This window comes from Linepithema humile, chromosome 2 (assembly GCF_040581485.1).
Source record: "Linepithema humile isolate Giens D197 chromosome 2, Lhum_UNIL_v1.0, whole genome shotgun sequence".
Classification (NCBI taxonomy): domain Eukaryota; kingdom Metazoa; phylum Arthropoda; class Insecta; order Hymenoptera; family Formicidae; genus Linepithema; species Linepithema humile.
This window is the reverse complement of record NC_090129.1, coordinates 27,984,178-28,006,674: the sequence shown is the minus strand read 5'-3', so window position 1 is coordinate 28,006,674 and position 22,497 is coordinate 27,984,178. Positions and strand designations below refer to the sequence as shown.

The window sequence follows — 22,497 nt, the reverse complement described above, 5'->3', positions numbered from 1 at the left end:
ACTTCTTATTTCTGTTGTAAAAGATCCATAATTCAGGAAAATTGAAGAAACCGAAGAGTGTAAAGAATAAAAAATTTGTACTCGGTCTCCGTGTATCAATAATAGAGGGATCCGACTGCGTTATTTTCATCGCTTTCTACTAACCTAAGATGTTTCTTGATGTTATGAGTTACCGCATATATCAGAAGATCGAAATTGATATAATTTAGATGAAATCAGATTTCGATGTACTTGCAGCTGCGCAAGAGTGATGTTGATGAGTTAAAATTAAGAATACCTATGCTTCTTTTCATATGTAGAGTTGAAATGCACCCCACTTTCTAACATCACATAAATTAAAATATATGTACAAACTAACTGTACAAGTTGACGTCTAAAAAAATTCTCATGACATTGAGAATTTCATTACTCGCAGAGTAATATTTCAGCGAGCCACCGCTCTTGTAGTTTTCCGTGCACAGCGAACATTCGACAATAGTCACTAGAGTGACTTGATGCATAATTAGCAATTAAAAAATTATTCCAGATTAAAAGTATATCCACACTTCTTTGATACAATTTTACACATAGTGAACTGTACATAAAACGAGATCAAAAGTAAAAAAAAGTTTATATTACAAGATTATTTTGCAGAAGAAATTGTAGAATAGATAGAAAAAAATGATGTCATATTTATTCGATAGGCATAAAATGGTCACAACTGTCGTTATATAGAATTTCAGGAAGGAACAACCCTAAACATCATTAATTTTTTCGATAATATATGTGACAAATAAAAAAATATATATATAGAAAGAAAAATTAAATCACCATGTCAAAACAACATAAGCACAAAGTAACTTTATCATGAAAATAATTAATTTTAAATTATTTTATATCATAATAATTAGAAAACACACATGTATAGAAATACAAAAATTAAATGATAAAAATTTAATTTAAAATATTATATTGTTAATTACAATTTATAGAAATATTAATTACAATTTATCACTTAATTCACCATTAATTTGTCAATTTGCGTGAAACATTGTTTACAATTCATTACATTAAAAGCAATGATACATTTTATAAAAATTAATATCGTATTACAAAAATTAATATATATTATTTTATAAAAATAATAAGTACAGTTGTACAATCCATTCAACAATACGAAGAATAAAACAAAATTCAAAAGCTCAGTTTAATGATACGTCCCTATGCTTCTTTGCAGAAATGATGTGTGCGACAAACCGTTCAATAAAGCAAGTAATAATTTATCATTAAATTATTATCTCGATTAAAAATAACGCATCGATCTTATATGTTTTCCGTATTTCGGATTGCATATCCGAAGAAACCAATGGTAGCATTGCACTCATTGTTCTTAATTTGATGAATTGCAAACAATGTTTTAGCCAACGGTAAATTAGATAAAACAATTATAATCGACATTGTTATAAATTGTGACGAGCGGTGACACGCCTAATCCTTGCTCCCTCCTCTTTTGTGGATTTGTTGGTGTTTAATTAAATGCGCTTTCTGTCTAAAAGCCTTACCACAACAATCGCATCGGAAGGGCTTCTCGCCCGTGTGCGTTCGTAAATGAACCTTAATGTTACTTTTGTTCAAGAATCCCCGCTGGCAAATGTGACATTTGTGTATGGGTTTCTCTTTTCCAATCAGGCCGGATTCCGGCCCGTACGGCAGGTTCGTGCCGCCGCCCATGCTCTTTTTGGCATTCGAAGTCTGTCCCTGTAACCCGGCGGCCGACCGTGACCTTTTTCTCGCATTCGAGGGCGCGGCGAAGGATGAGTGCAGAATGCCGTCGGGACTGCACGACGTGGAGACTCGATTAGGCGGACTGAGCGGCGAATAGGGACTCGTGGATGACGGGGTTTCGCCGCAGGACGCGTTCTGAAGGCCGGCGGCGTTGCCGGTCTGCAATCTCGCCTGCAGCAGGGGCGCGTAAGCACCCTGCGTGAGTAAAGTTTGCAGCGCTGAACCGTGCTGTTGCTGGGCCTGCGTGGACGGCGTCGTGGTGACGTAGATCTGCGAATACGAGTTTATCGTCGAGGTGTCCTGGCCCTTGGTCGAATAGTCCGTCTCGAGCAGACGTTCGAAGTCTATCCAGTCCTCCTTGGAATCCTGCTCCGAGCCGGGGCCGTTTCCACTGTTCGTCACCGTTGTGTCCGCTGTTATCGCGGAGCTGATGATCTCTGCTATGTCCTCGTCCATCAAGTGGTCGTAATTCATATTATGCGTCGATTGCGGCAGCTGTTGCTGCTGTTGCGGCTGCTGCGGGTGATGGTGATGCTGCTGCTGCTGCTGCTGCTGCTGCTGCTGCTGCTGCTGCGGCTGATGATTCTGCTGCTGTTGCTGCTTCTGATTTCCGGGACATGGCGTGCTCGAGGACACTATGGGCGATTCGTAGTATTCTTGATTGGAGGAAGGTGTAGGCGACGCGGACGGTATCGATGATCTCTGAGCGGACGAGGCTATCGTGTGATAATGGTGGCCGGATATGCCGTTGATACTGAGATTCGCCGTGTAATTGGTGAAAGGCGGGAGCGGCTTGAGTTCCGCCAGCGATTGCGTGGAGGCGACGCTGACCTGTCCGAAGATCGTGTCCCAGGTCTCTTGCAGTCCGATCGCCTGTTTCGCGTCCGGCACTCCCCCCTCGAGGAACTCCTGTCCATTGGCACTCCAGGACGACAGCAGCAGGTTCTCCACGTCCGGCGAGCCGCCCACCATGAGACCGGAACCCTGACTGCTGTGCGGCGGCTCGATGCCGGAGGAGGTTAAGTGCGGTGGTGCCGTCGGCGGGCCTGTCTGTGTCTCGTATTTCATCTCCGTCAGGATGTCCAATGTTGGCGAAATGGCGTTGGAGCAGTGTGGCGCGGCCACGTCCTTCACCAGCGACGCGCCGCCGGCGTTACCTCCGACGCAGACGGGCGGTTGCTTCGGCAGATCCCCGCCGGGATTCTGAGCAATGATGGCGTCTACTTCGTCGTGCAATGCCGGGGGCAGGTACTCGTCCGGCAATGCTGGACCGGTGTCCAAGACGAAACCCGTGTTATCGAGTTTCAGGCCGCGTACCACGGGCGAAGCCAACCGTGGCTGTTGTTGCTGTTGCTGCTGCAGCTGCTTACTTTGCTCCTGCCGTTTCAAATTGTTCGGACGATAGCCGAGCAGCAGTGAGTTGAGCAGGGGCGCGTTGGATGTCGGTAGTCGGGACGGCGGCAGCGACTCCTGGCGTTCCTCCGGGCGCACGCAGTGGATCTTCGTGTCCGTTTTGATGCCGATGTTCAGGGACGATCGCGCACCGCCGTCCAGCGAGTCAGCGGCGCCCGACGCCGCGTTGCCAGCGGCGATGCTACGTGTGTTTGTCGACGTGGGTGACGTCTTGAATGACGTGATGGACGGCGGGAAGAAGTGCACGTTGTTCGGTCTCGCGTACGCGCCGTCGTTGACGATCGCCGTGGACGTCGGCGACGAGTAAATCGGTATTCGGTCAGCCGAATAATTCGACGAGATGGGCGGATATACGGCGGTGTACGGAGGAGGAAAGGACGAATTCAGGGTGCAAGGCGGATTGGTGAACGGAATATGCTGCGGGACGTTGTACGAGCGCGGCGAGATCGATGAGGAATAGTCGTATTGTTGAATAGTTCTACCGAAGTTGCGATTGACGTTGTCATCAGATTGTCGGGGAGAAACTGGATAGTACAGGCCGGACTGATTCGTTGGTCGTCCGCACGCGTTTCGATAATCGCAATTGAAATCGTAAGTTTGATTATAGTCGATAAAGCCACCACCGACGTTATCGAACACCTGTTCGTTTCTACACTCCGGGCTCGAGGTTAAAGACGCAGATGAATAGCTCCCGGTACTGCCGGTCCTGTGGTGATAGCCGGTGTAATTGCCGGTGTGGTGATTGCCGAAACCTGGAACACATGAAGGACATCGATTGACGGTGACTGTGGGGAGAAATTAAGCGAGAAGCGTAAAAAGCCGATGTTAACGCCGACACTTGATTTTACGTGTTTTGTCTTAGAATAATCGATGCGTCATCAACGCTAACAAGGGGGAGACTCTATGCCATCTTTTCGAAACGGACTTTTCTTCGGTGCCGTAAAAAGGAGGGAAAAACTATAAGCAAGAGCAGCTCCGTGAGGCAAGCGAGGCATGTCGTACAACTCTACGGCACGCTTGTGGCCGATGTTCGTACGGTAGATAGGTAGGTAGGTTGCTGGTACGATCCGATGATCGTACATGCGTTTGCTCATGTGTATGCATACGCGCGCTCCTATATGTTTAACGTACGTATTCCGCGCGTAAACGAGCGTCGGTGTGCATACACACGCGCGCGCGCGCGCGGACGCGTGTGTGCGATGTACGCCAGGTAGACGCAGATCCCACTCTTCTCCCGAGAAGAAAGACTTGCTCCGGCTAACTGGGTTAGTGGCACGTTAGCCAGCTACGGCCGAGTACACTCGGCCGACCAAATTGCCGCGTTTAAAAATATATTTTTGTGGCGTGAATGCCGGCGAGGAAAACGCCGCCGGCGAGGTAAAAGGAACGAAGAAGAACGAGATGTGAATTAGCCGGATAAGGAAAGAAAGAAGAAATTTCAGCTTAATGAGATTAATTCTCGCCGATTATCTTATCGCACATTACAATGTACAACATGCCGAAACTTGTTCCAGTTACAAACAGAGCTCTGCAATCGCGCGAAAAAATATTTCAAAGTAGATTTAAAGTTTGGAAACTTGTTTTTCTACTTTCCCCTTTCCAAATTTTCCGATAATAGGCGCGGAAATATGTTAATATTTATTTATTTATTATTTTATTTCTATATATTATCATTTCTATTAATACTAGTATTTCTCTCTCATAAAAATTATGACTTTCGGCTATATATGTATAGTAATATTAATAAATATTAATTAAAACTAAAACTATGAATACCTTGGCTGATATATTTGGCATGTATAACTTGTGTCAGTGTAATATGGCTGTGAAATATTTCACTTGTATAATTCAAACATATAAGATAACGTTTGTCTTCTTAGGCGATAAATCGATAAAATATAATTTCAAAAAAGTCTGGTTTGCATCTTATAAAAAAAGAAAATTCTCTCTTTTTAATTTTAAACATGACGGCCAAAATATTCATAGCAAATATAAATATACATGTTATGGACAAAGTAATAAATGAGACATTATGCATAATGCTCAAGACCAGTCGGGCAGGGTGATAAATATTTGTTAATTTATCGTTTTGACCGGGCAATATAAATAAAAATAAATAAATAAATATATATATATATATATATATATATGAAAATTTATCACTCTGTCCGACTAGTCTCGGGCATTATGCATAATGCCTCATTTATCACTTTGTCCACAACATATATATATATATATATATGAATATATATATAAAATGCGTGTAAATATTAACTGATGTTGTTTGGTATCGTTTGATAACTTCCTTTATAATTCTTATAGCACTGCGTACTAGTATCATTTGAAAGTTTAACTAAAGACTGCATTATATCCTGTAAAGATTTCTCATCCTCCTTATATGTTTTTTCCGGAGCTTTGCTGTATTGCTGCTTGATCTCTTTTGGATGAATAAATCTTGGTTTCTTCTTATTAGTCTTAGCCATCTTAAGTTCTTTGCTTCTGCTAGGTTAGCGATCTATATAACAGAGAATATAGAAGTAAATATTTTTATCACAAATTAATATTTCAATAATAATTATGTTAATATTACAATATTACAAAAGCAAAAAGAAAAAATGAGAGGAGTTATTCGTGCATCACAAAAATTATGCAAAAATCTAAAGCAAAATTGTTGCAAATATATTTTACTGCTAGATTGCAATATTATAATTACATTGTAAAATCTGGCTCTGCACCTTGTTTGTAACGATTTATTTTGAATAATTCGAGCCGAAAAATTGTAATATCTTAATTATTCTTATTAAGGCTGTAATATAACATTGTTATTTTGCGATGTGATATTTTTTTTAATAATATAATATTGTATATGTGTGTGTGCACAAGCGAGCGATATGTTGCATAACAAAAATTTATTGCGAATTTAATAAAAACAATAATAAATAATGCAAAATTATATAATTTTCCGCAATGTAACAAAACTTCCTGCTTTTGCCATATTATCATTATATAGCTATTGTTATATAAGCAAGCACATGTATTTCATGCGAGAAGCGAGGGTACTTACCAAACAATCTGATATTTCATACATATTATTGCATACTCTTGTAACACTTTTTAAACATTGCTGTACAATATTGTTAACTTGTTAAAAATTTGCATAGTTTCTGCAACATTATGCTGTAATAAGTAATTGCAAAGTTGCAATGTTATTGCGATGTAAATAAAAATAATTTTATGTTAAAGACAAAAGAATTTTTAGAAGATTGTATATGCAATAATATGTGCAAATATAGATCTTCCTTTTCTTTTGTTTTCCTGAAAACATTTAACATTCTTATATGTAAAATCAAGCAACATATACACACACATGCAATTATACAAAGCAAATAAGCGACAAATAAATGAGCGAATGTGCGACAAAAAAACGAGCGAGTGAATAAATTGTAACCTAAAAAATTAAAATAATAATAAAGAAACCATACCAAATTAAATTAAAGAATAATCAATATGAAAAAAATGGCGGCAGATTGGAAGAAAAGAAAGGAGAAAAAAACTCGGAAATAAAGAAATAACGAAATCAAATATGAGAAAAGCATCAAAAAGTAAAGGAACTTTTTTGAAGGATTTGATTCCTTATGAATGTCTTTTTAATTTTTTTTCTAGTATATAAGAGAAGACGGGATTTTGTGAAGCAAATAGTTGAATATAGAAATAATTTTTACACGGCTTAGGAAAAAAAGGAGAAAAATGGAAAGCAAGAGTTTTGAATGTGTCGAATACGATTGAGTTAATTGGTATTAACTTTGATTATAATGGTGGTAATGGTGTTAACTTTGATTAATCTAACCTAATCTAAACTGCAATGTCATTATTTTAATGCATAATTACGCTGTTAATTTTCACTGACTTATATGTATGTATATATATATATAATTATGCATTATATGTAATTATGCATTAAAATGATAACATTGCAGTTTAGATTAGGTTAAATTAATGTAGGTTAAAATAGATTAGATACATTTAATTTAGGTTAAATTATATAATTTATAATTCATTATTTATATAATTATTAATAAATATTATTTATACACTTATTAATTTATACAATTATTAATTATTATTTATACAATTACAATCACTCAAAAAAATATTTCGCTGATGTAGTTAGATTTCTAGATATCGCAACAAGAATGTATCGCTATTTTTCGTATCTGTGAAAACATTGTTTGTCACATATAGAATTTATAGCAGTAATGTTCTAGCAATAGCATCTGAAAAATTTAGGTACCATTGCTAAATGTTATTCATTGCATAATCGAACACGTGATTGATCTTATATAGATAGGCGCTTTAGAGAAACTTTCTTTTTAAAGTTCACAAACAATACAGATATATATTCTGTTTCTGTCATCTAAACTGATTAAGTAATTACATATGCAATATCACAACAGTTGCTAATCATTTATCTGTTTTAGTTAATTTTTTACACCTAGAAAATTTTAGCTATTATTGCAAGATCATTTTTTTGAGTGATTAATATAATAATATTAATAATAATAATAAATTAATGTAACAGATACTTACTTGTATTAAATCATTTGATAGTATATTTATTATTTTGCACTTACAATACAACACAGAGTTTCGCTGAATCTTTTGCGACACTTTAATGTCTTAAATCTAAAGCACTAAAAAATTCTTTACACTTATGACGAGATTAATTATTTTGTTTCTTAGATTCATCTACGGTCAATGAATGATAAAATTGCATTATTATCATATTTTCGCAATTTATCGACAAGGTGATTGAAATTAAACACATATCTGGAAGAAGTCTGAAAGAAGATAAACGAATGCGAAAGTACAGAATTAAAATACTTGACTGTAAAACAAAAGACACGAAACTTCGGAGAGCAATAAAGAATAAAACTAAGAAATTTTTGTCACACGTAAATTCGAAATGAAGAAAAGACAGAGGAAATATCTCTCAATATAAGAGTGAAAAAAAAAAAACGAATAAATCGCCAGCGAAGTAGATTTCCGGGTTCTCAATATAGTCATTGCAGTATGACAATTGTGCACTTCCGAATCGACAAGCTTTGACCACCTGCCAGATACCATAATACTTCCAGCAAGGGATGATGACCTCTACTCACGCAGCGTAAGCGCTCTTCATTGCTCACATCCTGTCGCGAAAAATTCGAATCGATGCCTTTTCTTCTTCCCGTTTCGATTGACGTATCCGCGTGGTCGCGGGAACACGTCATGAGAAACATGCAAATCAGCCCCGCTGACTTGGTAGTAACCTGTCGGTAGTGCCCGCAAGTGCCCATCATCGGCATCAATATCATCATCCCCCTCTCGTAGGAGCCCCCGCTCCTCGCGCCCTGCCGGACCGACTTCGACACGCCGAGTCCCCGTCCTTGTCGTCGGCTGGAGTCCGTCCTTGTCGAGTCGACGGTAAACGCTTCGGTGTATCTCCTCTTCCCACCACGGGCGCCAGGCCCCGCCCCCCCTCCCGCGCCACCCCGTGGCAACCGAGAAACAGGAGTAGAAGGGAGAGGGGGTTCTCTCGTAGTGCCGTGACGTGTTCGCCGTGTACCGTTATCCAACAGCGCGGACGCGCACAGTGCAAGAACGCGGGGGGCCCGCATGCTACGATCGATCGGACCCGCTTTTTCGGGCCTACGACAATGTCTCGGTGAGCCACTTATCAATGGGATCACCGGGTATCCGTGCAGAGTGCGGCGAATTCGTACCGATTTGCGTGGAATCGTTTGGTATTTACAATGTGCCTGTGTTTATGACAAACATCTCTCTTTGTCTTCTTTTTCTTTTCTCTCTCTCTCTCTCTCTCTGAATTTAAAGCATTATCATACTATCATGTGAATACCAAACACATGTTTGCTTACGAAAATTCTAATTTTTATCGCTTATGAATGAGCGTCGCAAATAAAAATTTTATTTTTCATTATTGCGAGCTTGAATCAGTATTTGAATAATAGATGCAATGTAATTTGAGATGTGCAAACTCTTCTCTTAATTAATTATTAGTTTTAATAAAAAAATACTTTTCAGGAAGCAGATTTATCTGCTTCTTTAGGAAAATATTTTTACATTTTTACGCATCACATGTAAGCTGTTTTCTATTTTGAACTTTTGCTTTGAACCACCGAGGAAGAAGGGGCGTTATGTTTTTTTTTTTTTTCTATAAGGCTTCCGCCGCCGGGAACGATCCCGGAATTAAACGTGCATTCGTCAGTGCATAAGTCACGTACTCCGTGCACGTGTATCGTGTACACGTCACGCGCGCGCACGCAAGAGTACCTGCATCCACATTTGCCCGTCCGTTCATTCGTCCTCACGCCGGAGTCGACGAGCCAGGAGTCTGTCGGGGACCGCGGCGAGTATCCGTGCCGTGACTACACGCCGAAACCATATCGCGCTCGCGCCTCCAGTCGCGCGCAGTGGGGCGGCCAAAGTAGGCCGGAGCACCGTTACAGCCGGCTGCACGGCCGAAGCCTACGCAAATCGACTAGATTTTGCCCGAATGGCTTTCCTTTTCGTTGTGAAAAATGGCGCGTGCGAGCCGCGGTGATTTCCGCGCCGACCCACTTCTGCGCGAGCGACCATGCGTACGATTTTCCTCGCGATTTCCGCACGCGCCGTGAACTTGCCTCTCGTACGTGACAAGCGGGACAACTTCAAAGGGATCGTCCAAGAGTTTTCGAATCACCTTTTAGATCTATATTCTCCGATAATTGATAATATCTGCAATTCGATGCGTTCTCTTTACAACTGCGATCGTTCCCCAAAGCCGAACGTCCCGCGAGTCTTATCATCCCGCAGCCAGTCGGAGGAAGCGTGCGGCGCGCATCAGCGCGGCACACTTGTTCGCACGATGACTATGCCTGGCTAAACTATATCGGCACGTATACTGGGGAACGGAAGTAGGCCGAGGCACCGTTACCGGGTAGTCGAGAAGCTCGGGAGGCCTACGCAAGACCGCTCAGATTTTGCTAAGCGCTCCGCAAGTCGGCCGGCGGCTTTCCTTTTCGTTACGAAAAATGGCGCGTGCGAAACGCGGTTCCCCGTGAATGACCCACATCGGTCCAAACGAGTCACGCGCTCGCGCGCGCGAGAGCGCCTCCGTTTGCACCCGTGTTCGTTCGGGCTCGGCTCGCCGATGGACGACCGGTTGGTGAGCCGCACGATACCCGTGACCCACACCGTAGCACGCAGAACCAGACGCGACCAAACGTGAAATTCATTTCCATACTTCCGTGTCCGGCTGTATGCGTAATGGATCTTTTCGCCTCGTTACACGACGCCGCGACGGACAACGCGATCATTCGTCCGCGATGAATACTTAACTTGAATGTCGTTTTCTTTTCCGAATCATAAATATTGATTGCAAGTTTTCAGTTTTTTAACTCATTATTTTCTTTATATTTATTCTGTGATATTCAATGTCAATTATATATAAGAAAAAGATTTCGTAGGAATCTTGCGTATGTTAAATTAGATTGCAATTATTCATTAAAAGAATTTCAAACTAAATTGCTCAATTTTGTGCCGCAACTAAGGGAAAAACGTTGAAACGAGTAAAAATGTAATACGCTCGATAATAAATAAAAAAATTTATAAAAAGAGCGCTAAATAAAAATGGAGATATTTGATAATTGACTTATGTGAGTCAAACGATTGGATATACATGTGATGTTTTGAAAAAATTCTTATTTTATCTACTAATAATATTTATATAAAGAAATGCGTCGGTATGTATTTGTATAAAAAAACGGTATTAATATATGCACCGATCGATCGCCATATAGCAACAAGTTTTGTTCCAATTTCTTGCAAAATAGATACGCCAAATGGGGGTTCTATCTTTTATCTATCCTAGCGGTATATTTAAGCGCGTTATATTTAGCGATTCATTAGTATTGCAATTATTCTCCATAGAAATCTATCATTATTATATATATGTGGGCGAACGTAAAATATCACTCCTAATATGTGTTTGCACTAATTAGTTTCACTATCGCTTACGATTCTTTCGAAATGCATTTGCTGTATAAAATATGTTTAATAACACAAAATCTGGAATTTTAAAAACTTAATGCTATTTTCACAATTTATATTATGTTTATTAAACTAATTATTAAATAATTTGTTAATTAATTATATTCCTATGTTAATGTATTCAAATTGCCTGTTTTGAGTGATTTATAAATAAGTTGGAATTTAACTTTGTACTCAAGTTATTCGTAAAACGATAAAAGATACTATCTATATCTTTTGTCAATTGTTTCGTTGATAGGTTATTCAAACTAATGATATAATATTTTATTAGAATAATTAAATCATTAGATTTGTCTTTAAAACGAATAAATAAATATATGAATCAGCGATAGAATACAAAATACTACAATCACAAATTCTTAGATATTTTAATGCAATTTAAATAAAGTATTGAAACATAAATTAAGAAAAAAATTATGGAAAAGACGCGAAATATTTCTATCATATTTTGTCATGTTTTTCCTCTCGCTTTCTTAATTTCTTTTATTACAATAATTAATTGTTGTTGCTACAGATTTTTATAATGTTCAATATTAATAATGTATTAATGATGAATTTTAATGTAATTTAAGTGCAAATTCGAGAATATTACTATTTATTGATATTATGCTAAGAATGTGCGCGGGAAATTCTTCTCAAAGAAAACAATCGTTCGTATTGTTCGTTATATGAAGCTGCATTTGCCTGAACGTAGCTATCAAAATGTGCTGCGAAAACACGCAGTTAAATAGACACGTGAATGCGTGTGCGAGGCAATCTAACGCTTTGCCGTCGGAGAAAGTGCGACGACCCTTAAGGTAAAGGTCAAAGACGACGGGAACGAGACGGCGCGAAGACGAGGAAGTGCGCGCAGATTGGAGGACACTCGCATACCGCGGTCGGGCCGAAACAGCATCGGCATTTCAAGGCACTTTCGCCGCAAGGACAAGTCACACGTACGAGGCGAGCGGCGTGTAGAAGCGCGCTGCGAAGTTCCGCAAAGAAACTCGGATCGCGCGCGGACCACCATTATCCGAACAGTAAAAAGACCATAAAACTCAGCTGAACTTTGGAACGCCGGAGTTTGTTTCAGAAAATACACAATCCTTTGTAACATACGTCGACACATTCGACACATTTGTCGAACATACGTCCGGCAGCTGTGAGAAGCGGTAGCTTGGTGCCATTTTGAAAATTTGATAAGATAAGAAAGAAATACGGGAATTTGGAGAGAAAATAAGATTCATCAATAAATTTGTCATGTGTTTCTGCTTGTGAACGATCGTCGTGAGTGCTTGCGAGTCCATAATATGGACGGAAGATCCACGCGGGTCTCCGTGGATGGCAACTTCATGGATGGCCGTCGCGGAATACAGACGTCCGTGGACGACCATGAGTGACCGTGGAGGCAACTCCGCCGTATCTATAGGCTCTACGGAACCGACGAGTCGGAAGATCCCCTACCTCCGTCGCGGAGATACCGGTTAATGTGGTACACTGACCTACTCTCTCGCCAGCGCGGCACCAGTGAGAAATACCCCACCACGCTGTTGTTCCGCCGTCCTTCTCCCGCAGCTGGCAACTTTTTCTCTCTCTCTCTCTCTCTCTCTCTCTCTCTCTCTGTCTCTTTTTCTTCCTCGCTCGTCTTTCTTCACTCTTGTCTCTACGGCATTCCCTTTCCGCTTCTATTTCTTGTCGTATCTTTCTGATGGTCTTTCTTTATCAATTGACTTTGCAAAATTATATCAATCGGAAGAAATGGTGCCGGTGGAATAAATCGGCATATAATTGGTCCTCGGTTTTACTCTTTGACTCATTGAAGACTTTTCGTGAAATTTTCTATATATAACGCTGTAGAGTGTGTACATAAATTTTAAACATTTTAATCTTATCCTTTCTCTTTTTTCCTGCTTTTTTAAAGAGAAGCCATCTTATAAAAGTGTATTGGAATATGAAATATTACTTGATTCAATTGTGCAGCAATTATTTCTCTTCGTTTCTGCGTCCACGTGTTCTTTATTTTTTCTCCTCATCGAATATTCTCTTCACATAAATGCATTTTCGGTATATTCATAATTATTAAAAAAGTAGAATAAAAATAAATGCTGAAATAAGTGTGTGCATGAATAAGATAATCTATTGAACGTTTTCTATATGACGATATGATTTTCATTCATTTGATTACATGACAAATGTAGAATAATGGAAGAGCAATGCAAGAAAAAAAGTGCACGAAAATGAAAAAAAAAAACTGCAAAAAATATGAAGACTCTAATGTTTTGTTAATGAATGTAAAAATTAACTGAATAATTTGAGATCAAATTATCAAAATTTCACATGAATACATGATTATCTCGTAATCTCACGGCCGAAACATTGATTGACAAACATGGATTTCTCATCATAATCGAGCCATTTTTGTCGTACAAAGGCGATCAAAATCCCGATTCAAAATCGAGTTACACGAAGAAGAAGAGTCATTGCATAAAAAGCACGCGCCACTAGAAATCGGCGACCTGACACTGAGACTGTCGTCGAGCCAATCGCGAATTGGCATCGAGGAGCAACGAACCGCCTTGCGAGATGTCTACAACCTCGAGCAACAAGTCGAGCCCCCACTAGCGAACCGCCGAGGAAGTTATTCCGGAGAAATTTCACCGCAAACTTAGCAGCCTCCGTCCTTATCGCCTTGCCATAATTTACATTGTCGTCATTACCGTCTTTTTCGTCGCTGATACCTGAATATCTAAATTAACTCAAGTCCAAGTAAGCTTGCAAAATACCAATCACTTGGAAGTATATTGTGGACGTATCGAAACGTATAAAAAAATTGCTCCGTTCTAGCGGAAACTTGAATGATTCTTAAATGCATAAGATTCAGAGATAAAAATAATAGCAAACCTGTAAATATAATATTGTGTTACAGCATGGAATATGTGTGTGTGTGTGTGTGTGTGTGTGTGCCTCGTAAAATTTATGTGAAAATTTCTTTCTCGATTGAAATATTCAGATAGAGAAGACCTACTCTCAAAACAGGCAAAATTTGACAATCCACGTTTACATTTTTTTCGTTTTTTTTTTAATATAAATTTAGCATGGAATAATTTTCAACGATTTTCTATGTAACTCTAGCAAAATTGTAGGTATATTTTTTTGCCTTATTTGTCGGCAAACGTATTTACCTTTTTTACAAATACTTAATTTTGTAAGTGATTTATTTTTTTGATGTTATTTATATACGAAGACATTTTCAACAGATTTATTGCTTTAGTGTCGCCGGTAGTGCGACAAACGAGAATTTACAATTACAGATTTATGCCCAAAACAGCAGGTAGCACAAACTTCGTAGAGAATAAACGGTAAAAGACTAAAGGACCAAAACTTTTCTTTGTTCAGCAAAATTTGTACCTTGACAGACTAACCCTGTTTATGGCATCATTTCCGTGATCCGTTATTAACCGTTGGGTTATACTGTTGCAAGATTTGTACACAAACACAATAGCCTTATAAGCTAAGTCAAGAATTTCCGACTGTTTCATTTTCACAAACTTTTCTAGAACTTTACAGAATGTCGTCTGTTTAAAAATTTTTACATTTAAAAAAAATTTCTGAATTTTCTTTCAACATTTTTGTCGAATCCAACTTGATCGTTAGCTAAATATTCGAATATCAGGTAACAATGTGATGCGGAATGAATAAGAAGGCTAATACGTGTATGTATACTTTTTTCAATTTTTACTCAGTCAATTTTTTCATTTCTAGATTTATATTATATAAATGCTGGATAGCCACTTATATAATATAAAAGAATAAGTACATTTTATACTAAAACAAATAAGAAACACAATTTTCTTTATAAGTAAAGAATAATTTTTTATCTGAATAAAAAAATTACTATCAATTTATAAGAAATAATCGGCATAAATGAATGAGTTCATCTTCTTGCGTTCAACACGAACAGTTCCACGCAAGCCTCAGTTCTTAGATTTCTAGAGTCTTTGACTTCTTACTGGGTCGCAGGATCAGCGGTAGCACTCTCTAAAGAATCTCTTCGGGGTTTCCGGAGCTTCCAAATACGTTCAGATATGAACTTGACCTTGGTCTCACGTGATTTTCGATATCGCGATGCCAGGCTTTGATCGATCGACTTACTGTCGCAAAATTATTACTCGTGCGCACAAATAGACGACTACTTATCGTGAGTGGCGAACGAAGTTCTATCGTTAGAAAGCGTGGTAATTCGAGTGACGTATGTGGCACAAGAAGTACTAGACGACAACCGATTCGTAAAATTGTAGAACTTCATCGCTGTCGAAGCTTATTGATATTGTATTGATTTCTTATACTGAAATATTTCTACATTATTATGTACAGTCTCCGTAAAAATCCTGCTTTCCCCCTTCCTTTCGAAAATGTAACGCGAACGGATACAAATTGCATCACTGATTTACTTTCTGTGACATCAAATAGATAATCTTGATTAGAAATCAAATAAAGTGATTTCTAATGAATATAATAATGGACAAATATAAAATATATTTACTTTATTTTATATTTTTTTATATTTATATTTTATATTTTTATATATTATACAAATTCATATTTAAAAAGTTAACAAAGTAAAATTTAAAAATATTATATTGGGCAGATCAGAAAGTTTTTTCGAATTTTTCGACAAGAATGAAAGACAAAAATCCAAAGAAACTTTCTGATTATCTTAATAGGTATTGATCTTCTTATTTATTTTATTTTAAAACGTTGTGAATTTTAAATTTTGATCGCTTATCTTTTTTCCCTTATAAAATAAATCTCATTTCCAAATCAATCGCTATTTGCTTTTCATATAGCATTTAACAGAAAAATAACTAGAAATTAAAATAAAAATACATCGCATTCAAATTTACGCATAACACATTCGTTCTGCTGCTCTATTGAATAAAAAAAAACATTCCATCTGAAAGGATAGCAAATGTCTTTTTACTTTCATTGTAGACTGTGCTTTTATATTTTGTTGAAGAAAATATTTCTTTTATTCTCTCTCTACGCCGCCGTACATGTCGCATGTAGCACACATAAATTAACATGCATTGAAAGAAAATGATGAAAATCAAACGGTTTGACAAGGAACGGCTTTTCGCGGATAATTATCATGCAGCGGGACAAAACACAAATGAGTTTAATAACAGTGCTCTGATGCAATTTGCCGACTTACATATAAGTGTTGTATCCAGAGCAGTATCGATGACGACTTCAGGAGCTTCTCGTATAAATCTATCCAGGAAACGTTGCACTGTATCACTCGACAGATCGCCTTCCCCCGATGACCAATTCAAGATTTTATCACTTTTTACCGACGCGCGTGATTCATCTTTTCACAGCGGCGAGTACCGGGCAAGCGACGCGCCGACTGCGAAATCAACCGATAGGACAATCGTTCATCGAAACAATCGTACGAGTGCGAAACAGATAACATGTACGATCGCGTGTTTTCATCAAAATCCATCCGCGCGAATTAAGACAACAGAAGATTAATTTGATTCCGTCCCCTTTCTTTCACGCCTTTCCGTCTCTCCGTGCGCGGGCAGGTGGAGCAGAGATCGCCGCGGATCAGGAAAAAGAATTCCCGCGTAATAAAGTCTTTGATCTAGCCCAAGCTCTTCTCCTCGACCTCTGGTGTCCTCGAGTTTCGCACATCAGTATTCCGATCGGCTTCATGAGCCAACGATACGCAAAGCTCCGTCTTGCTCTCGGAATGATCCTGCTGTCTTCTATTTTTTGTAGTAATCTTCTTGCCTTGTTTCTTTCTTTCTACTTGACTTTTTCCAGAAAAGCGAAGGCTTTCGGAAAGCTCGGCAAGTACCTCTCGAAATGTTCTGCTCCGAAATGATCTACCTTCGTCGTCTTTTTTTTTTTCTTGCACTTCCGCGTTCTGTCAGAAAAAACTGTCAAAACACTTCCGATGATATACTCCACGCCGTTAAATCATCAATGAAATTACCGATCTATCATCCCGATCGAACTCCTCAGCACATGCACTCCGTCCGTCTCCCCAAAATCGACCGATCGATCGCGCGCCCCGCAATAGCAATGCCCACTATTCACCAGGTGAATTCCGAAGAAGGTCGTGCAGAAGTGTTCCTCGCGCCGGACGCGGCGATATATCGCGACGCTCGATACAGATCGATCGAGCGCGACGCGGTGTTTATTCCAGGCGTCCTTTCGCTAAAAGGCAGGACATATCCCGCGCTGTGTCTCACACGAAGGTACGACGAAGCTCGGCTTCGAAGTAGCTCGCCGCAAGTAAAATCGATATCCGAAGTAATATCGAAGAAACTAACTGTTTGCCATACCAGCCCTCACTGCGGCGGGCCTCACTGTGACAGGGATACCGTGAGGCCTCGTTGCTGCACGATGGACCCCCCACTCATCGGACTCCTCCTCCCGCTCCTTTCGTACTGTACCACCAACGTTCATTCGCTATTGCTCTTCTTCCGCTACCTGCCGATATGCTTTCCACTAACTAGACGGTACCGCACTTCCCCGTTACTCCCTCCGTTACAACCCTATTCGTTCCACCTCCACGACACTGTAAAATGCAGGGCCCTCTGCGCCAACGAGGAACCTTGAGAAACGATGGATCTTGCAGAGGGGACTATTTTCTGCGAAGCAACCCCAACCTAACCTAACCTAATCCACGTTTGCCGACGCGTTGTTTTGAAGCCACGCGATCGCGCAGACATTTATTACAATTAGGAATTGAATTCTGTTTATGTTTATGACAACTGATTGTGCGAATACACGCTGCTTTTCATCAAATTCGACACGGACTTCAAATGTTCGAGAGAGTTCGATAATCAATGTTACGACGATGTCATGAATGCAATCAGGTTCAGGGTAGACACTTTGAACATCTGCAAACCGTCTGCAAGTGTACTTGAAACAATAAATGAATAAATCGTTCCTCAGAGTTTGTCGCAGAGTTTGTCTGAATCGTCCTGTATAAGAACCACGTTACAACACTTGGGTGGTCTTTCTACCGCCATTAGTCGTTTGTTTTTGGTACTTTTCCATTCTTGAAATTCTTACAAACACTATTCATAAAAATCTAAAATTTGTTACAACATTTTATAAATTTGTTTAATACCTATAATCTTGATATTAGATTTTGGTATTAAAAAAACACACCGCACACAGTATTTTATTAATTATATGTATAAATAATAAATATAACTATTATTATATATTTATAAATTTTATTTTATAAAAGCAAACTTATTAATATTGATTAATTTAATTTTAAATTTATTAAAAGTTTGTAATAATTAAAGGTTTATGCAAAAATACGTAGTAATATACATAATTATGAACGATATTTTAAAATTTTAACATTTTGCATTATTTTGACCGCTCGACTGATGGTGCTTTGTTGTAGTGCGGGAACGGAATTATTGGGTCGAAAAAATAAGGACAGCTCGCGATGACGATTCGAGCGAATCGATTCGCTTTCGACGGACGTTCCTCGTCGTTCTAAACGTTATTCTGCGTTAATATTAATGACAGCAGACCACGCAACAAGATTTGGAAAAGAAAAAAATTTGGAATTTGCGCATTTCTCCCGAAACATCGTAAATTTACGTAGCCCCGTAAATTCATATTGACCAACGAGGAATTCATTCTTCTTGCGGCGCGTTCGCGTTTTGAGTTTAATTGGCAGAAACGAGATTTCGAAACGTTGCACAGTTACCTTCACTAATAACGCGCATGATGAGAGAGAGGGCAGTTAACGAAGAAAAAAAAAATATGAAGAAGTGAACACATAACGGCGAATACGCATCTAGATAAGTAAAAAGATGGATTGCTTTTCATACATAATTAATGCCAATCTCTTACATATATTACAAATTGTTCTTAATTTCTTTTGGCATGAAAATTTTAACTGACAAAAGAGCGTGTCTAATACGGAAAATATTGTGTATATGCTTTAATATGATAAACTTTTTCTACACGTTGTATAAAATTTCCTTTTTGTTCTAATAAAATTTCTATTTCACGCACTTTCATATATTATCATACATATAGTTGAGCTTCCTTATCTCTTCCTTCTTCACTCTCGCAGTTTCTTATTCTTCTTCGACCCTACGTAACGCTAAATTTAATTTTCCTCTTGTTTTCTGATTACATTTTCCACACACGCGTAGAATTAAATCATCGCAGAGCACACACACGTGGAGCACCTCTTGATTTTAACTCGCTTCTCACACTAAACGAATTACACGCTGAACGATTTCTTTATTTTACGTCAAAAATTTTCGAGCTAATTCGACATGTGTCGTTTTTTTACATCGACTTCGGCGAATCTTAAAAATGCATTACAGTTTTAGCCAAGGCTGTGGAAGCGCGCGTTTGCACGCGCGCACGCGATTGAGGCCACCGTGGATCCGTGGAGCGGGCAGTACGTTTTCCTGGGGACTCAAGAGGCCCCGAGTAAAGGGATGTTCGTACGCTTTCAGCACATACTTCGTCATGGTCTCTTATCGCAGCCATTGAATGCGCCGTGAACGTGGATCACTCGCGCCGAAGCGCGTTGTGTATAATGCATATTAAAAAAAAGTTTTCCTCATAAAAAAACCTTTCCAAAAAATTGTTTTTTTTTTAAAAAGTTTTCCTCATAAAAAACCTTTTCAAAGAACTGTACTTTCAAAAATATATTATATTAAAAAAAAGTTTTTCTCACAAAAAACCTTTCCAAAAAAAGTTGTATATATTATAAAAAACTTTTCAAAAAGATTGTATTTCCAAAAATATATTATAAAAAAATCTTTTTAAACAAATTATATATATTTATTATAAAAAACCTTTCCAAAAAAATTGTACTTTTAAAAAAAGTTGTATATATTAAATAAAAATTTGCTACATATTCTATCTATAAAAGAGGTGATATCAGAAAATGACGCCAAGTTTAAATAAAGAACCTTTCAAAAAAAGTTGCATGTATATCTAATTATTTATTTAAAAATGATATTTATGTTTATATCTAGTTAATTCTTTTTAAGTATACTTTTTAAAATAATTGCATTTGTATCTAGTTATTTTTTTTATATCTGTATCTAGTTAAATAAAAAAATTTTTCAAATTTAATCAAAATAAAAAAATATTACAAAATTTCGCAAAAAACTTGGCGCTGCTATAAAATAGCCTTCATTGCTCTATAATATTTTAAGATGTATAATAATATTTTAAGGCTATTTTATAGCAGCGCCAAGTTTTTTGCGAAATTTTGTAATATTTTTTTATTTTGATTAAATTTAAAAAATTTTTTTATTTAACTAGATACAGATATAAAAAAAATAACTAGATACAAATGCAATTATTTTAAAAAGTATACTTAAAAAGAATTAACTAGATATAAACATAAATATCATTTTTAAATAAATAATTATTTTTTACAACATGTTTTATAAGAAAATTATTAGTGATCATAAAAAGGGTATTTTGTATTTCTAAGTTAAATAATGGACTTTAAAAATGAAAACATTATATGCGTCGCGCTGCATGACCGTTTATACCGCACTTGTGTTGTGCATAGTCGCAAAACAAATATAAAAATGACATGTTATTATATATTTGAGAAAGAAAAGTTAACTAAAATTGTTGCTAAAGCATCTCTTTCACATTACACTCTTATAGATAATCGCTGCATTTCGTGCGCAGCGCGTTGTTATATGCAAGTTAGCTATCAGCGCATATTACACTTTGAAGTTTTGCTTGCAGTGACCACGGGAAAATAATTTATGAAACGAAAACAGTGAATGAATCAATCTATTCAACATATATAAGAGTATGTACAGAATTTTATTCATTGTCAGTCAAGTCGGGCCAAGAGAGTAGAGTCAGGGTGGATATATGTTGAATAGATTGATTCATTCACTGTTAATGCAGCGATTATCTATAAGAGTGTAATGTGGAAGGGATGCTTTAGCAACAATTTTAGTTAACTTTTCTTCCTTAAATATATGATAACATGTCATTTTTATATTTATTTAACGACTATTGCGCAACACAAGTGCGGTATAAACAATGCGTCATGCAGCGCGACGCATATAATATGATACTGATGACTTATTTTTGAAAGATGCGATTTCGGAACATAATAAAATCATATATGGTTGAATTTAGCGTAAAAAATGCTACAACTTTTGTCATTACAAAAATTTTGAAATTCGAAAAAATAATACCAAGGGGTAAGAGTAAATTAAAAAAAATTACATTTTTGAAAATCCAACTACACAGTTATAAAGCTCATTACAAGCCATACAACTTCTACTTGAAACATTTTTTTATATCTCCTACGGTTTTGGCGATAGTTACACACAAAGAAAAAACTCGTTTTTTTCAAAAGGGTGTTTCACCCTTTAAATTTGAGTTAGGGCCGCTATAAAAAAATACGTGTCTTCTCAAATTGTATGTTTTACAACATATTTCAAGGAGAATCAAATCGGGAGGGGACACTTGTGAACGTTCCCTTTAAGAGTGTTGTCAGCATGTGTGTTGCTACACTTCTGCACTTCAAGACGAGAAAAATTTTTTTTATAAAGAATACTATTATTTTGATATACACTATCTCTATTTGTCTCCACAACACGTTACATATACATTTTACGACCGATATTAATTATATCAATGTGATTAGTGTCATCAAAGCTGCGAGCTGACAGGTCTGAGCGCCGCCATGTTGAAAAAGGACAGACATCTTTTAGAAAAAGAAAGGAAAGAAAAAAGACGCTCTTATGCGGGAATTGACATTTCACGGGATGTAGAAAAGGACAACCATGTCGCATTTTGATGCTTCTAGTTGACAAAGGAAAAACTTATATATTAGAGAAGGATGACGAACAGACGACGACGACCAAGACTTACATAGATTTCGGCATATTTTGACTTTGGCAAACTTTGGCAAACTTTGGCAATTAATATAGTTTTTTAGAAAGCATGTACAAAAAAAGTAAAGATACTTTTATTATGTAAATCGCATGTGCTCTATCGATTGAGCCTATTATAAATTCGATCGGTCCACGCATTATTGAGATATGAAAATCTCGACTCCTATCAGCTCATGTGCTCGCGTAAAGATACACGGTCGGTCTTGCGCTGCGCGTGAACTTGGCGCGAGACACTACCGTGTCTCTTGATAAATAAATGCAAATGCCAACGAAAGCGCGCGCCGCGCGGCTTCTCAGCGCCATCAGCGCACCT

At 37.9% G+C, this 22,497-nt stretch overlaps 1 protein-coding gene across 3 annotated transcripts; it reads right to left on the bottom strand.

Annotated features, from left to right (window-relative positions):
* Window positions 1–201: 201 nt before the first annotated feature.
* On the bottom strand, window positions 202–17,919 carry ich (zinc finger protein ichor). Of its 3 annotated transcripts, none has more exons than XM_012375918.2 (3): window positions 16,457–17,919; window positions 5,453–5,692; window positions 202–3,929 (listed from the first exon to the last, which is right to left on the bottom strand). In XM_012375918.2, exons 2-3 carry the CDS (start codon window positions 5,658–5,660, stop codon window positions 1,468–1,470), a joined length of 2,670 nt encoding a protein of 889 aa, XP_012231341.1. In that variant the 5' UTR covers window positions 5,661–5,692; window positions 16,457–17,919; the 3' UTR covers window positions 202–1,467. The 3 variants fall into 3 exon arrangements, with proteins under 3 accessions (XP_012231341.1, XP_012231343.1, XP_067205218.1); XM_012375920.2 differs by having other exon boundaries at window positions 5,510–5,692; XM_067349117.1 differs by lacking the exon at window positions 5,453–5,692 and having other exon boundaries at window positions 16,457–16,615.
* Between the last annotated feature and the right edge of the window lie 4,578 nt (window positions 17,920–22,497).